This window comes from Alosa sapidissima, chromosome 11, assembly GCF_018492685.1.
Source record: "Alosa sapidissima isolate fAloSap1 chromosome 11, fAloSap1.pri, whole genome shotgun sequence".
In the NCBI taxonomy this organism is placed as follows: Eukaryota; Metazoa; Chordata; class Actinopteri; order Clupeiformes; family Clupeidae; genus Alosa; species Alosa sapidissima.
Window position 1 is genome coordinate 34,922,443 of NC_055967.1, and position 16,821 is coordinate 34,939,263.

A 16,821-nucleotide genomic window follows, 5' to 3' on the forward strand; every position below is an offset into this window, starting at 1 on the left:
TGAAATAAATGTTATGTGAATAAGAAATCAGTATCCGGCGGTTCAGATTAGGGCCAACGTGAGCGGGCGCCTCAAGCGTTCAGACGTCGCATGGACCCTGTTCAAAGTAGGCCTACAGCTTTTGGTTTCGTTTCTGACGCAAATCAGCAACACAGGAAGCAACAGCTGGTTACTGTGTGCTGTCTGTAAGCTACACTAGAATGACAACTCTCGTAGCTTTCAGCATTACAAAGATACTGTGCACAAATCAAGGATGCTTAACATTCAGGCAGGTGGACCAAAGCCTAAGGCAAAGCATGACAGTTGCAAAAGAAGTGCTATTTCGAGTACTTTCTGACGAGAGTAGATTTTCCATAGTTCAGGGGGAGGAGGAGGAGAGTTCGTGTGATTTAAATGGAATACGTCCGGATAGTTTGATTATCGCGAAAACAGACCTAAGACTGTGCCAGAACCTCAAATGCAACAGCTGTGAAGACTTACACCTGTGCAGATATTTTGTGTGCGGTCTGTGCAGATTTGGGTAAGCATATTGATAATTATTGCATAGATAATAATTATTGACCTAGGCTACTACTGCCTTGCTAAGTAGGCCGAAGCTACCAGGTTCTGCCATTCCTTATTAAAGGCCAAGTCTGCTAATTTTATTGGGACATTTTCGAAACAAAGTTAGTTTTAAAAGCCAGTGCGCATTCTGTGCTGTTTTCATTTACCAATGTAGCCTATTTCGCGACTGCGATATAGGCTATAGCCTGTATAGATACGTAAACAAGTACATAGCCTACTATAGGAAATGTTAGCATAGCTTCTACTGTATACTGTATATAGAATAAAAAAGTCACAACAAATATAAAAATGTTATCGTGAGAGCCACCAGATTTTAGTCATTGTAATGAAAGAGTGTCCATATCTAATGTAAATGGGATCAGTAGGCCTACAAAGTGATTACCAGTGCAATATTAGAACATAATGTTAACAAACCACACCAATGTAATTAACTGTAAAGTTGTCACAGAATGGATTTGTATTGATCCAACTCATGTAATCACACGGACACCATTTCATAGGTAACACAAGGGATGTCAATCAAACAATCACGATACACAAACAGAGTAGTCACATACAATACACGGGGTAAACACATGAGGTACAACATAAAGAAAGACTATACAAGCTAACACATACATGACAAGGTAAACGCAATTACTCTCACTAAAACCAACATCAGCATTACACAGACACATACACTGCACAGCACCATGGGAGCTCACATTCATAACCAGCTAGGCTCAGTTCACTACAATAATATAATTACGATACCAAAATAAACAGTAATAGAAAGTGACAAATTCTTAATAATAAAATAATACAACATAATTAAGAAATAAAAACAAACTCCAAAACTAACAAATAAACAAACAGACAACAAAAACAATAGAAAAGGCAGACAAAGCAGTGCCACGACAAAAAATGTGTCTTTCTTTCCATGTTGTTATTTCGGCACTGGCACTATTATAATCTTATGTGTAATTGTGTAACTGACAGGGCAAAATGCAAAAACCCGCACACAGTGGACTCCCCGGCTAACAGAGCCCTTCTGCAGAGAGCTGGCTTAAGTGAACTGAATAAACAGGAGCTCTGCTGTCTCCTTCTCCAGAATGATTCCTACCTGCTTCCTGAGGTCAGTTTAATGCCGCGGACATTTTTTAAATTCACATCAAAGGTGTTTTATCTACCCGTCTGAGTCCACTTACAAACCTCCTTAGTGTCAATTACACTCTAGCATCTAATTATACTCCAGCATATCCTTCAGGACCTGTGTATGTCATAATAGATTTGATTATATCCATCATGGTGTTTCTGATAATGTTGATTTTCTTGCATTTATAGATCTGCGGTCATTACAACAAGGGCAATGGAGAACATGGCTCCTGCAGATTCAAGTCCACCTGCACCAGTCTGCACGTGTGCCAGCACTTCCTCTTGGGAGACTGCAAGTTTGGGGCCGATTGTAAGAGAGCACACACGTTTGATGCCAACAGCATGAAGATCCTGAGCGGCAGAGGCCTCAGTCCAGAGCACATCCGCCACATCCAGCTGATCTACAAGAACCGGCTGCTCCTCAGTGGACACGGGGAGAGACGCATCGTCAAGGAAGCAGACAAACGTGAGTCTTGCCTAATATATATATATATATATATACAAATGTCAATTTCTCCTCAGGGAACTGGATGACCAGTAGTTGTGCAGACAAAACATAACATATTTCCTTACTTTCCTTCCTTATTTAAATAAGTAAATATCATTTACATAAATGCACTTCATTTGCTTAGAGTACAGGAAAAGAGCACTGAAATGCAGGCTGCACACCAAAAATAACAATGCCCATAAATGCCCTCAAGATGACTGAAACAACATGCACTACTCAAGGGGCAAGGGGCCTTTTATTTTGAAACATATCCTCTAATTTCTCACTGACCTGTGGGGTAGCAACAGAGACGGTTGATAAAGTTAACTATAGAATCTCAGGCCGAACTTGTTGGTATTTAAATGTATTCAATATTCAATAACCGGAAGGGTTTCAGTTCATAGTCATGGTGAACTGGGTAAATATTGACAAAATTCAGACGGCAGTGTGTCCTTAATGCTTGGAATTGTATGACATTGTCAAAGTAAAGGGTTTAATGGTTTAATTCTCAGGGAGTAAACTTACTGATATTGAAACCTTTCTTGTTCCATGAATCCCTTTAGGTGTTTGGTAAATAATTAAGTCTAAAAAAAGGAATGAGTAATCTACTGTATGCATCTGCGTCTCCTCTGTTTAGTGATTAAATTCTCTGCTCTACTTATTTAGCGCCCCCTGCTGTCAGGCAGCTGTCCAACACCTCTGTCAGTGAAGCCGACCGCAATGAGATCTGCCTCTACTTCATCCGCCGCGGGTGCAGCTTCAAAGGTACTTAGAAGTGGGAAGTGTGTCCAGGTGTGTCCAGGTGTGTCCAGGTGTGTACAGGTGTGTCCAGGTGTGTACAGGTGTGTCCAGGTGTGTCCAGGTGTGCCCTTATCTGCCATCCCAGATCTGGGACACATTTGTCCAAACATCAAATGCCGGTTTGGTATAATCTACGTCTCAGAGACAATACCAGACCTGAAGACTAGATTTCAGAAGTGTCCTATGGTATGATGCCAGGATGGTGGCGCAGTACATTTTGCTCTAATCTTTAGGTGTTAAGTTGAGAAGTGATGTACTGACTGTTTTGTGTGCCTACTCTAGATAAGGCTGTTTTGTGTGCCTACTCTAGATAAGGCTGTTTTGTGTGCCTACTCTAGATAAGGCTGTTTTGTGTGCCTACTCTAGATAAGTGTATCCGTGTCCACCACCGTCTTCCATATAAATGGCAGATTCTGGACAAAGATGGAGTGACGTGGACAGACCTGTCTGAGCAGGAGGAGGCTGAGAGAGACTACTGTAACCCAGCCAGTGACACCAGGTACTACAGACACCGTTATCTTATTTAACACCAGGTACTACAGACACCGTTATCTTATTTAACAGCAGGTACTACAGACACCGTTATCTTATTTAACACCAGGTACTACAGACACCGTTATCTTATTTAACACCAGGTACTACAGACACCGTTATCTTATTTAACAGCAGGTACTACAGACACCGTTATCTAATTTAACAGCAGGTACTACAGACACCGTTATCTTATTTAACACCAGGTACTACAGACACCGTTACTTTATTTAACACCAGGTACTAAAGACACAGTTATCTTATTTAACACAAGGTACTACAGACACCGTTATCTTATTTAACACCAGGTACTACAGACACCGTTACTTTATTTAACACCAGGTACTAAAGACACAGTTATCTTATTTAACACAAGGTACGGCCCCAGCTGTGGCGCAACTGGCTGGGGCACCTTCACCGTACGCCGGCGACCCGGGTTCGATTTCCGCCCCGTGGTCTTTTCCGGATCCCACCCCTGCTCTCTCTCCAATTCGCTTCCTGTCACTCTCCACTGTCACTATCATTAAAGGCATAAAAAGGTCAAAAAAATATACTTAAAAAAAAAAAAAAAAACTTTAACACCAGGTACTACAGACACCGTAATCTTATTTAAGACCAGGTACTACAGACACCGTTATCTTATTTAACAAGGCTTTTCCATTGACCTCTACAGTTATCTTATTAATCTGATTAAACTTGGTGGGACATGTTTTTGTATATCTTTTATGCATTTTATTTGTATTTATAAGTGAATATGCTCATGACAAAATTGAAAAACATGATCTGGACACACTTCCAAGAACGACGTGCAGATCAAAAGTTATGCTACGGTAAATGTGCTAAATTTAAAGGTAATTGTTCAATTTTTGGTGAATTTAGTGAATTGCTCTTAATATTCTTCTACCTGGCCTCATTTATAAAGCGTTCTTACGCACAGATTTGATCTTAGTACGCTCAAATCCATGCCAACGCTCAAATTTATAAAAACCGTCTTTGACGTGGAAAAGTGCTTATCTCCACGTCAGGTTCAAACTTGACGTACGACCATTTCCTTGTGGTAATGCCGGGATACTGCAAGTAATCTAAGGGCTAAGTGCGATGCATTTTCAAAATTCCAAGACCAACGATCTCATGTCTTTCTTTGCCATGCATGATTAATATCAGAAGATTATTTTTGGACGCAGCTTAATGTTTCATGGTTTGGCATAAAACTGCTAATGAGAACTATAGCCCACTTAAGAAAGTGAAAAAACGTATAGCTTACTTATTTCATAATATCTATATAAAAAAACACCAATACAGAATAGAATGATTGAAACATTCTTACAGGTGATCTAGTATATTTAGTGTTCTCACCAATCTAATATTGACCATAAAATGTCCAATTGTCCTCGTTTATGAGAGGAAAAGTACATTCGTGCCAGGGATGTAGTGGTAAAATAAGAGGTAGGTGAACTATGAATTCTGCAATCTCGGTGAGGTGGACTGCGCCATGCGGTATCGGATTTTTTTAAAAAGGCATTCGAACATGTTTGATAAAGGTGGAGGTTATTGTGCAGTATTGGGAATATAGGATAGTATTGGATAATACAGTTTTGAATGTTAAAAGTGAATAAACTCTTTTGAGAGGTGGATAAACTCTAATAAGAGGTGGGTAGGCTACCTAATTTGCGCTCATAGGCCTATTCCGAGCTTCGTAACAGAAAGGTAATATTTGAATGTAAGCTATACAATGTAGGCTATAGATATTTTATATCATATATAGCCTACACAACCAAGGGACGGAAGTTATCCTCTGAAAGCAGGGCATCTTCATATTTAGTGTTGCGTCGGAGTTGCGTAAAGAGGTGCAGAGCGCGCACCTGTTTGCTTTTTTTTACTGACAGTGCCCAAGATCATATGACAATACGTGAGTTGAATAATGTAGGCTAAAATATAAAGGTAGGCCTAAAGCAAACAATAAAGGACAATGTTTAAGCCATTGGACATTATTGAAAGAAAACGATAGCAAAGATATGCAGAATGAATGAATAATGACCGGCGAACTAGGCTACTTTTTCAGCAAAAACATAGCCTATCTTAAAAGAAACGTTAAGCCTACATGACATATCGCTTATAATTTAGTCCTCTGTTTTGTAGGCTAAATCAGCATATTACCCTGGGTCATGTTGGAAACGTACAGTAGCCTACTGTACCATAACGTACATGATTAGGCTGTAGGCCTAGAGGTCTTTCCTTCATAAGCTAGGCCTACCCATTTTTTTTTGTACAAAATAGGCCTAAAAAGTAGGCCTAAACATACTAAATGTTGCTTATTCACATTACTGCAAGCAAAGGGAATGAAAGCGAGCAGAGGACAATGGACATGGATGCATACGATCTCTTTCCAGAAAGCTTTGTTGGAAAAAACAGTAATTAGTTAAGCTATTTGAACTGACCCATATAGGCTAGTTAACATCAGATGGCATAGGCTCGGCCTATACAATGTTTTAAATATATAATTTTACATAGGCTACAGCTTTTAGGCCATTGATTTCATTAAAACATATGCTAATGATATTGATGAGGGGGTGTTTACAAGGCGGAGACCTAAAACCATCCGGCTGCGCACAAGTTGACGTTCATTTGTGATTTATAATGGGCACATCTGGAAGGGTGACGTTCGTGTTCTCGGAATCACATGTACGATCATTTCAGAAATGATCTAAGATCAAATGAAGGATGGTTTCTACGCAACCCTTTTATAAATGAGGCCCCTGGTGATGTTGGCCAGGTGATGCCAGGTGATTGTGCTGATGCCGTCTCTCTGCTTTCAGTTTTGGGCCTCGTCCCATGAACTTCCTCACCATGACATGTGCAGGCTCACCTGTCCGGCGCCTGTCCACTGCGTCCTCCGTCACCAAGCCGCCCCACTTCATCCTGACCACCGAGTGGCGCTGGTACTGGCTGGACGACCAGGGGGGCTGGAATGAGTACGGACTGGAGGTCAGTGACCGAGCCTGGGCTTCATTGTCTGGTCTTTCCCCCTCAGCACTTCTACGTTTCCCATTTATTCAATTAGCTAATGCTTTTACCCAAAGCGACTTACAAATGTGAGGTGACAATTAATACTACAAAAATAAATAGGCCTACTAGAGATTGAGAAGGTGTTTCAATAATAATATTTTACTTTCACTTCAAAGATAGATCGATCAATAGATAGATTGCCCCTGTGACTACAGATCACAGATGATAAAACAATCAGTGTGTGGTTGTCTTCTTCATTCTTGTAGAGTGATACAAAGTGCCTCACCACAATCACCTCTCAGACCTTGGAGAACATTTATCTGTCAGAAGTTGAAGATGAGATCGACTTTAGCTCTGCGGGACACAGATATGTGCTCAACTTGAAGGGTAAGGTAACTAACCCAGGCAACACTGTGCCCTTCATAGGCTCTCAGAACACCTTACATGTTGACCTCGATGCTCTTAAAACTTGAAGCATATTCTAGTTTGCCCACTGAGACTGCACTAAGCTATTATGTTAGCAGAATGGACGGAAGATGAAAACCTAGACAGAACTAGGGTTCCACAAATAAGGTGGATATAGACGATACATCAACAATACGTTTTACCACGCACCACTTTACATTCCACTTTTTGAAAAGCTTGATTGATTCAAGTATTTTCCCCCTCTCTCAGACATGTATCAACAGAACATGAAGCACAAGACCAGGAGAGAGGTGCGGAGGAGACCGCACTTCATCTCCGCACAGGAACTGGAGAAGAAACTGAAAAGGTACCGTGAGCTCTGGATGACACGTGTGTAAAAGCTGGAGATTCTGGAGATTCAGGTTGCCTGGTTGAGTGAAAGTGATTGTTTGTGTTTTGTTTGCCATGTCAGTGGATCCACAGAGGCCTCCAGCTCCTCCCCTGTAGACGTGCCAGCTCACTGGGACAAAACAGCCCTGCCCAGCCACACCTATAAGGTACCCACTCTAACTGCCCAGCCCAGTGCCCAGCCACACCTATAAGGTACCAGCCCTGCCCAGCCACACCTATAAGGTACCAGCCCTGCCCAGCCACACCTATGAGGTACCCACTCTAACAGCCCAGCCACACCTATAAGGTACCCACTCCTGCCCAGCCACACCTATAAGGTACCCACTCTAACAGCCCTGCCCAGCCACACCTATAAGGTACCCACTCTAACAGCCCAGCCACACCTATAAGGTACCCACTCTTAACACGGCTCTCGTACAGCCTCAAACCAATAGGTTGTTGTAGATAATAGGAATAATAGAATAATTTATCAATACAGTGCTTATTTATTCAGATCAATTCTGTTCAGCCATGACCTAAGAATAGGTTGTTACAAAGCCCAGTACATTTACACGCATGGCCCATGTAAAAAGGAGCCTAGCTTTCACTGTCTCTTGGACTTTACATCCGTTTGTTCTCCTGTCGTGTAACATGGTGCATTTCTCATTTGTGTCCTGCCCCCTCAGCTGGTTCCACTGTCATCTTCCTCTGGGGAGTTCCAGCGTGTGGAGAACCTGTTCAGGAGAACCATGCAAAGGAGCACTGTTCACAGCATCCGGCGTGTGCAGAACCCTTTGCTCTGGAAAATGTTTCAGTGGTGAGGCTCACCAAGACCTTCATCAGCAGCAAAGCTATTATCATAATCATCATTATCAGTGTGGCCATCACCTAATCCATCATCAAAATGGACTGTCACCATTGTTAGCTTTTTAATCGTTGTGTCCCTATAACCCCAAAACAATCTTTTTGTGGATATGTTCTAATCTAAACTTTTGTGAGTATACTGTATGATCTTGTAACCATGAGTGTAATAATTCTGTGCTTCTGTGGTTTGACTTCTGTGGTTTGGTAATAGTGTGTGTGTTCTGTGATGTGCAGTGCAGTCCACCAGGCAGAAAGACCAGATGAAGGAGAAAGTGTGTTTTAGTAATAATGTGTGTGTGTGTGTGTGTGTGCTGTCCCCCAGGCAGAAAGACCAGCTGAAGGAGAGAGTGTTCTGGTAATAATGTGTGTGTATGTGTCCTATGCTGTCCACCAGGCAGAAAGACCAGCTGAAGGAAAGAGCAGGCCGGGGAGATGTGAGGGAGATGGAGCTGTTCCATGGGACAGAGCAGGCCCTCCTGGAAGCCATCTGTGAACAGAACTTTGACTGGAGGAACTGCGGCGTCCATGGATCTCACTATGGAAAAGGTGTGTGTGTGTGTGTCTTTGCAAACCACTGTCTGTCTTGAGTCATATCTCTTAAACAGCAACTTGCTTGAAGCATCAAGTAAGGAGTGTGGGTCCAAAACTAGCAAGCTAACTGCCTAAAAGGCCTGCAAAAACCCTGGAAAAATACCACATTCCAGGTAGATCAATACAAATTTCACTTGGCCAACTGATGGTATTTCACAGCCTTAACATACACTTACACTAGACTTAATAGTACAATATTAATAGTACATATTCATTATTTCTTTTACATTTAGTTAGGCTGTAGAAGGCCTATTGTGAGAGACCGTCATCTTTAAAAGGTTTCAAGGTTACATAGCTTGTGTCTGTGTCCATTGTGTCATTGCAATAGGGAGCTACTTCGCCAGAGACGCCTCCTACTCAGACAAATACTCTGCGTTGGGCAGCGGCAGCAGGAAGATCATGTTTGTTGCTCAGGTGTTGGTGGGAGACTTCACTAAGGGGAGGAGTGTGTACCTGCGCCCACCTGCTCGAGAGACTGGGAAGGGCTTCTACGACAGCTGCGTGGATAGTGTCAGCAATCCCTCCATCTTCGTCATCTTTGAGAAATACCAGATTTACCCAGAATTCATTGTGGAGTACTCCTGAGATCACTACAAATGGTTAAGACGAATCTTGTCAAGCATGACTGGAAAAAACACCATTATTTTATTCATATTTTAGTATGTATTTTCTGTGTTTTAGAATTGTTACAAGCCTAGTTCACTAAGAGTTCAATGATAAAGCCTACTGTGGTTCACTAAAAGAAAACTTAAATAGAAATTTCTATTGAAAAAAAATCCTTTCCTTTGGGACTGTAGGCTTAATCCAGGGGTGTCAAACTCATATTAGGTAAGGGGACGGATTTGTTGGAAGGAGACCTACAAAGATGGTTTGTAGTGCTAGGTTTAATCAATGTATCATATTATAGAGACATTGCTTATTACACATTGTTGAAGACAACTGGATGTGAGTATCTATTTTTCTAATTTCCCCTTCCTACCCAAAAGATCTGGGGGAGGTGTATAATACCTGCTGGCGGCCCTGATCCCCTGGCTTAATCCATGTATGGGAATCTGTCTATTGGTGTATACAGTTCTTCCTGCTTCATAGCTAATCTTGCTACATTATGAAGTAGTTGTATGTTTTTCTTTCTCTTTCGGAGTGTGTGTCTGTGTCTGTACACACCTGCTCTTACCTCTAATGCCATGTCAAGTTATCATAAGTGGATACGTTTAATACTCACATTTTAAATGAAAACATGAGAAAATGATGGAATGTATCAATTTTTTTTGACTTGATCAGATTTTGACTTGTCTTTGTAACTTGAAATCATGAATAAAACTACAACTAAGCATTTTCGTGCCTAAATACTTAAACCAGTGTGTTTCAGTTTGGCATTCCAGATCATTTCATGGTGTTATGCATGTTGAAAAAACCTGTTCTACATGCAATTCATTAATATTACACAAACTATGTATCACTCAACCCCTCCCTGTGGTAGAGTGTTGGTGTGGCAAGGAGTGTGTTGTGTGACTAGACCTTGTTTGGCTGCTTTTGCCTGGTGTTCATTTTCCTGTTTGTTCTGGAGATCAGCCTGTAGGGATTTGGAAACATGCTGCACTGCGCCCACCACTGAAAAGCTGACCTCTGAAATATCAGGAAAAAAACTCTATATTTCATCTTGTGTTTTTTTCATCTTTGGTCAAAGACTTGATTTGAAGATTTGAAAACTGATATAGTTCTTTGAAGTTGGCTACTCCATGAACAACTGCACTTTAGTCTTAAATGATTCTTTACACACCCACAAAATGAAGCCTTGGTAAAAAAAACATATATATAAATAAAAACGTTTAAAAAACGTTTTAATGAGCAGTCTTTTTATTGCAGTCTAAGATTTACACTTCACTTTTTGAAGAATTGCTTCCACAATATACTGTACATGTCAGAGAATATCTCATTTAGGCTCAGTCCCTCAGCAGTGATCATTTTCACAGTACATTGTAAACAGTAAAATTCAGTATTCAGTAAAATCATGTCACACTCTTATCTGTAACTATGTACATTTAAGCCTCGGGGAAATAAATCAAGTAGAACAGAAAGGCTGACCTTATTCTTCTGTGGAGCTGTCTAGCACAAATCTTGGGCAAAGTGCTATAGTGCACCTTTGTAGTTTGTTTTGTCTTTTGAAATATAGCAGGATCTGAGAATTCAAAGTTGCTGAAGCATTTCTCTTTGTGGCTCAATGCCCCAACATGGCCTTGTCTGAGGGTGAGGTTATCTTAGTTTACAGGACACGAACCAAGTGGAATATCAGATTGGTGTCTCACAGCTTATGGCCCTCATCCAAACCCTCTGACCCAAATGTTGTTCCAGAACCCTCTGTCAGGCACACACACACACACACACACAGTACCTCTGAGTAATTCAGTATTATTTCACGCAACAGCCAGTTAAAGGCCCCAGAAAGAGTATTTTTACCTTAAAATAATGACAACACAAACTCTTTATAGGGCGAACGGCACCTCTGCCACACTCTGAGCAGGTGTTATCGTTTATAAAACAGCCATAGGAAGTTTGGTGTTTGGGTAGGAATACTGCCCCCCCTCCTAAATTGAAATGGAAAAGAGCTGCTATGCTACAGGAATTGGGAGATCTCTTTCTCCAGACTGCTGTCGGTGCATTGCCTCTATATTGTATCAGAGTTATGTTCATACTTCTGTTGCAGAAGAAGGGCCACGTGCTGGTGCTGCAGATATATGTGGGCACAACTGTGTGCCTGTGTTTCAGCTTTTCTTTTGGTGAGTGTGTGTGTGTGTGTGTGTGCGTGAGTGTGTGTGTGTGCGTGAGTGAGTGTGTGTGCAGATGCTATTATAAAGAAGTCAGTATTTGAGCTCAAGCAGTTCCAGGCCCTGCTAACCCCTTGATCTCTTCACATATTATTCATAATGCCACATTCCCTTCTTTCACAACTCCCTTCTTTCCAAGGAGCTCCCCCTAGTGACCTAGATGAGTTACTTTTGTAACCAAAGCAGAAAGTAAGAGGCACTTCTGCATTCACATCTCATTTACAACTTATATTCTGGTTTCAGTTCATTTCTTAAAAAAACAAAAAACAAATTAACTGTTGATTGGTAGAACATACTGTAGCGGACTGCTCCATATTCTTTATAGTAAAAAAAAGTATATATCTCTATAGTCTTCACTGGGCTTATCCCATAGACATGGGCTTATCCAACCGGGTTGCTTAAACGTAATTGGGGTTGTTAACGTCACACAGTCAGCTGACGATAAAATGCTGCTTGGCCAAAGCTGCAGGGGAGAGCACTAATTACCACGGAAGCGCCATCGGAGAGGGTGGCTACCGAAGGCATGTGAGACGTGGCGGGAGCATTTTAAACAGAGTTTTCACACTAGATGTAGTTACATTGGATTCCTCTGGATCGTACCCTTGTGGATTAATCCCTTGAAGGAATTACTATGCAGCAGCGCGGATCCAGAGCAAAATAGGACCGGCTCAAACTACTTTGTGTTGCGCACGACGGAATGGATCGGCAGCATGGCAAGATGTTTTCCTTTCTCTTGTCGGGGTGTTGCCAAATTCCCTGGTTCAAGTCGTAGGCCTACTCTGCAGTTCCCCTGGCTAGTCTCCCGCTGGTAACTCAACTCTCATCTCCGAGTTCACTTTTCCCTTTCTGCCAGTATAGGCCTACAACTAATTCCACATATTCCACAACTCACTTTCCTTCCGTGACTCAGACTCTTTCATACTTTCCTTTTTTGTTTATATCATTTTTATTTTCGATTGTATGGAGGGACATTGATTATTTAAGTTGTGTATGGATATTTTTGGTTTAATTTAAACTATCATAATATATGATTTGAAATGTATAAAACGTGTTTGTGTTGTTTGATTTGTGTGATAGTTGGCAGCAAATACTGCCGGGCACCCCAGAGACCATTTAATCTCTAAATTTAAACGTTACAATACAACTCAAATGTTAATCAGTGCAGCACTTAATTAATCAAGACACAGTCCTGTGCCTTTCCGGTGTCATTTCTGTGTGTGCCTGTGTGATGTGTCCCTTTTGGTGATTTTGACCCAGATGCCGTTCTTCGGCCCCAGAGTGCTTTGGGACTTTAACTCCAGTGGCACCTGTGGATGGGAAAGCAAAGCCACTTAAGACATTAAGAGACAGGCCCGTCACACACTGACCAAGAAGCAGGCCCATCGTACACTGACCATGGGCTGACATACTGCTTCTGACTGACTGTGGGGAGTGTCCACTCTGTCCACACTTGTGCACTGACAAAAATAGTGCTTTTATTATGTAGGAGGATAGAGGTCACCTTAACAGACTGACAGTCCTGTCTGACTTGAGCAGACAATTGCCGTCGCCTGCATTCTACTTGTAATATCTACGCGTGTGTGTGAGTGTAGAGTTTCAGTGTGTGTGTGTGTGTGTGTGTGCGTGTGTGTGTGGTGTCAGTACCTTGGTCTCGCTGCAGGCCTCCACAGTAAAGCGCTGGAGAATAAGAGTCAGTGCCATCTTCATCTCCAGTTGGGCCAATCGCATGCCCACGCAGCTACGAGGCCCCGCCCCAAAGGGGATATACACAAAGGGGTGGCGGCTGGCCTTCGCCTCTGCCGTGAACCTGAAATGGGATTGGACGGCAGGGGATGACCGGACTCAATCATTTTCATTATGGGTGCAAGCAAATATAAAAACATATATACAGTACTATATGTAATGTATGCAATATATCACATCTTAATTTCCCAACTATTACCCGCGGCTTATACATTGATTTTCCAAAATTTCTTCAGCTATGAGGTTAATACACGGGGGCAGTTAATATGGTTTTGTTTCTTTTAACTGGCATAAAACACTGTCCTGCGGCTTATACTGTACACAATGTGGCTAATACACAGGAAATTACTGTAGTTATTATAGATTTCCCATCTGTTACACACCAGCACCGATATACACACACACACACACCTCTCTGGGATGAATTTGTGTGGTTCAGGCCAATGCTCAGGGTCATAGTGCAGGAATGCTGCTGGAATCTCTAGCGTTGCTCCTTTAGGCAGGACCTGTCCATTCACCATGCAGTCCTCCTCCACAGTCCTCGCATACCTCACACACACACACACACACACACACACACACACACACACACACACACTCAATCAATCAATTCTGAGTAGGGTAATATGGATAAGCTGTTTACTTGGCAAATGAGAAGAACCAGAGAAGGCAAAGATGAGATAATAACAAACTATATTTACATCAATCACAGCTGTGTGTGTGTGTGTGTGTGTGTGTGTGTGTGTGTGTGTGAATGCTGCAGACTACCTAAAGCCTGGAGGGTACATCCTGAGGGTCTCTGATACCACCATATCCATGTACTTCAGCTCCTGAACGTTATTATAGTCTGGAGTGTCCTGAAACAAACACACACAGTTTTACAAACCAACAAGATATTATCAACTAGAGTTTTGCAGTTTATCCAGCAGGGGTCACAATAAACATAAAAAAGTTGATGAGGATGTGTAAATGTGTGTGTGTGCAAGCGTGTGTGTGTATGTGTGTGCAAGCGTGTGTGTGTGTGTGTGTTAGTGTGTGTGTGTGTGTGTGCATCACAACAGAAAGTTGTTGCGTAAATTCAAGGGCCAGCAAACTAACTTAATTTAGAACCCTTACAAGCCTCTTCCTGAGAGGCCTCCACCCTGCAACGCATTCCAGTCACTTTTAGCTCCAGTTCAGCCAATCAGACGCTGAGACAGCTACTTGACTACTGACCTGAAACAGCTCTGAGCCAAATCAGATCAATGATGTATGTGTGATGCAGACCGATGTGTATGAGCAGGCACACTGGGGGGGGGGGGGGGGGGGGGGCACTGGTACAGATAGACATGGCAACAGAGGCACGGTTGCGTGTGTGTGTGAGTGTGAGAGAGAGAGTTAATGATAGAAAGACAGTGTGTCTGATAGAGTAAGAGAAAATGTCTGTATATGTGCAAGTGTGTGTGTGTGTGTGTGTGTGTGTGTGTGTGTGTGTGTGTGAGGGTTGTGTGTGGCTGTAGAGGCCTGGTGTGGCACAGACACACAGGAGGAACAGAGACGCTGAGCGGCCCCAAGCTGCTGCACACACCCTGCTGCAACACAGCCAGCCACCAGGGGGCACCAGGGATCCAGACAACAGACTGCCATCTGAATGGCACCATCACCAGATGCATCGCATGGCACTAGACTGAACTTGAACTGAAGCTGACATCAAATGAATTTATGTTAATCTTATCTGACAAATGTAATGGAAATGTACTGAACTTCACTCAACAACAGTGACGCTTCCGCCTAATCGGAATTGTGAAGTTGGTCACACTGGGATTGCAGTTTATTCCAAAAGGCCGAACCCACCATCCTTGAACAGACAGTGCCCTTGCCCTAGACAGAGTGAACTCCGTTGGTGGAACCAAACCAACAGAAAGAACTGGGCCAGAGAAACGGTGTGTTTTACCATGATAATGAGAAACATCAGTGATTCCTGATGACGCAGAGTGGGAATGAGCTATTTGTAGTGTGTTTACCCAGAACGTTGTTGATTTGGTTTGCGGAGGCCGTCTCCGACAACGCAGCCATTGTTCCCCATGGGAATGGTTTAACATCGTAATCGTGTGTGTGTGTGTGTGTGTTTAATGTATGTGTTTGTGTTTGTGTGTCTGAAAGAGAGAGACTGCAGTAGGCCACAGATCAGTCGGGACTCATGGTGCAACAGGGGGTTATGGAAATATTCCTGCCTTGTAAAGCCCCCTCTGCTATTACCCACAATCCATTGCCAGTTTTGTCCCTCAAAGCCTCAATATTCATCACGCATTGGCATCAGGGGCCTAACAAGACACAAGAGCCAAACTACCTCACATGAGAACAGTTAGAAAACACAAAACACCCCAATAAACCTGCGCAAGAGCAGAGACACATGTGTATACAGACGTGTGTGTGTGTGTGTTTGTGTATGCGTGTGGTGTGAGTGGCTAATGTGTGTGTGTGTGTGTGTGTGTGTTTGTGTATGTGTGTGGTATGAGTGGTTAATATGTGTGTGTGTTCACATTAGCTTTAACATCCATGTGTCAGCAAGGCCGTTTGCAATATGCATTACTACACAGCAGAAAGAGGGAGGCAAGAACACCATAGACATTTGCAAACAAGAGAATTTAGCAGAAAATAAACAAAAGCTCTGCTAACAGTCCACTGGCCCCTGGCCAGCCTCGCCCCCAGTGATGGCACTAAATTGTCATTCCGTTTGAAAGCGGACTGGGAGAAAACAAAAACAACGGCGAAACCCAAACGATTTAGCTCTGCCTGAGTGGGCTACGCTCTTAGCGCAAACACACAGCACCCTTTTCCCAGTCACCCTGAGCTTCAAATACACACAGCATCAGAGTCAAGGGCAGACACACACACACACACACACACACACACACGCTTACTCGCACAGATTTGCACATACACACACACACACCCTGTTCTTAAGCCTGGTTGAGAGCAGGGGCACTTAGTGCAGGTTTTGCTTAAAGTGTATGCACACGTGTGTGTGTGTGTGTGTGTGTGTGTGTGTGTTTCAGTGTGAATGAATAATTCTGAGAGTATGCAAGTCTTGATTGTTTCCAATTTCTCATTACCAAACCCTGGAGAAACCGAGAGACAAAGAAACCACAAATTGCAGGCTTTATGGCATACAACACATGCCCCCCTTTCTCTCTCACACACACACACACACACACACACACACACTTGCAAACACCCCTTATCCCACTCACACACACACACACACACTTGCAAACACCCCTTATCCCACTCACACAGACAACCACCCAGTCTTTCTTTCCAATCGTAAGGGTGTTCATCACTCACATCAAATGACCTTGCCATGTCAGTCCAGTCCATCACTAACTGTACTTCCTCCATTTGCCATCTCTCCTCTCCATCCCCCCCTCCACTCCTCCTCTCCGTCACACTATTCCCCCTCTATGCCCCCTCCCCCCTCTCTCTCTCTCTCTCTCTCTC

The 16,821-nt window shown here is 42.8% G+C and overlaps 2 protein-coding genes across 6 annotated transcripts in view; one reads left to right on the plus strand and one right to left on the minus strand.

Annotated features, from left to right (window-relative positions):
• The first annotated feature begins 135 nt into the window (after positions 1-135).
• On the plus strand, positions 136-10,110 carry LOC121724401 (protein mono-ADP-ribosyltransferase PARP12-like). The gene is made up of 12 exons (XM_042110949.1): positions 136-520; positions 1,543-1,678; positions 1,888-2,164; positions 2,852-2,950; positions 3,353-3,485; positions 6,334-6,502; positions 6,790-6,910; positions 7,199-7,295; positions 7,401-7,485; positions 8,005-8,135; positions 8,577-8,728; positions 9,102-10,110. The coding sequence occupies exons 1-12, from the start codon at positions 201-203 to the stop codon at positions 9,356-9,358; spliced, it is 1,977 nt and encodes a 658-aa protein (XP_041966883.1). The 5' UTR covers positions 136-200; the 3' UTR covers positions 9,359-10,110.
• A 502-nt stretch (positions 10,111-10,612) lies between these two features.
• Positions 10,613-16,821, minus strand: part of tbxas1 (thromboxane A synthase 1 (platelet)) — a 75,758-nt gene continuing 69,549 nt past the window's right edge. For all 5 annotated transcript variants that reach the window (XM_042110957.1, XM_042110959.1, XM_042110960.1 and 2 more), the window contains 4 exons: positions 14,110-14,198; positions 13,753-13,890; positions 13,243-13,405; positions 10,613-12,905 (listed from right to left, as the gene is read on the minus strand). In XM_042110957.1, the coding sequence (XP_041966891.1) occupies positions 12,804-12,905; positions 13,243-13,405; positions 13,753-13,890; positions 14,110-14,198 (492 nt within the window). In that variant the 3' untranslated portion in view covers positions 10,613-12,803. The remainder of the gene's footprint in view (positions 12,906-13,242; positions 13,406-13,752; positions 13,891-14,109; positions 14,199-16,821) is intronic.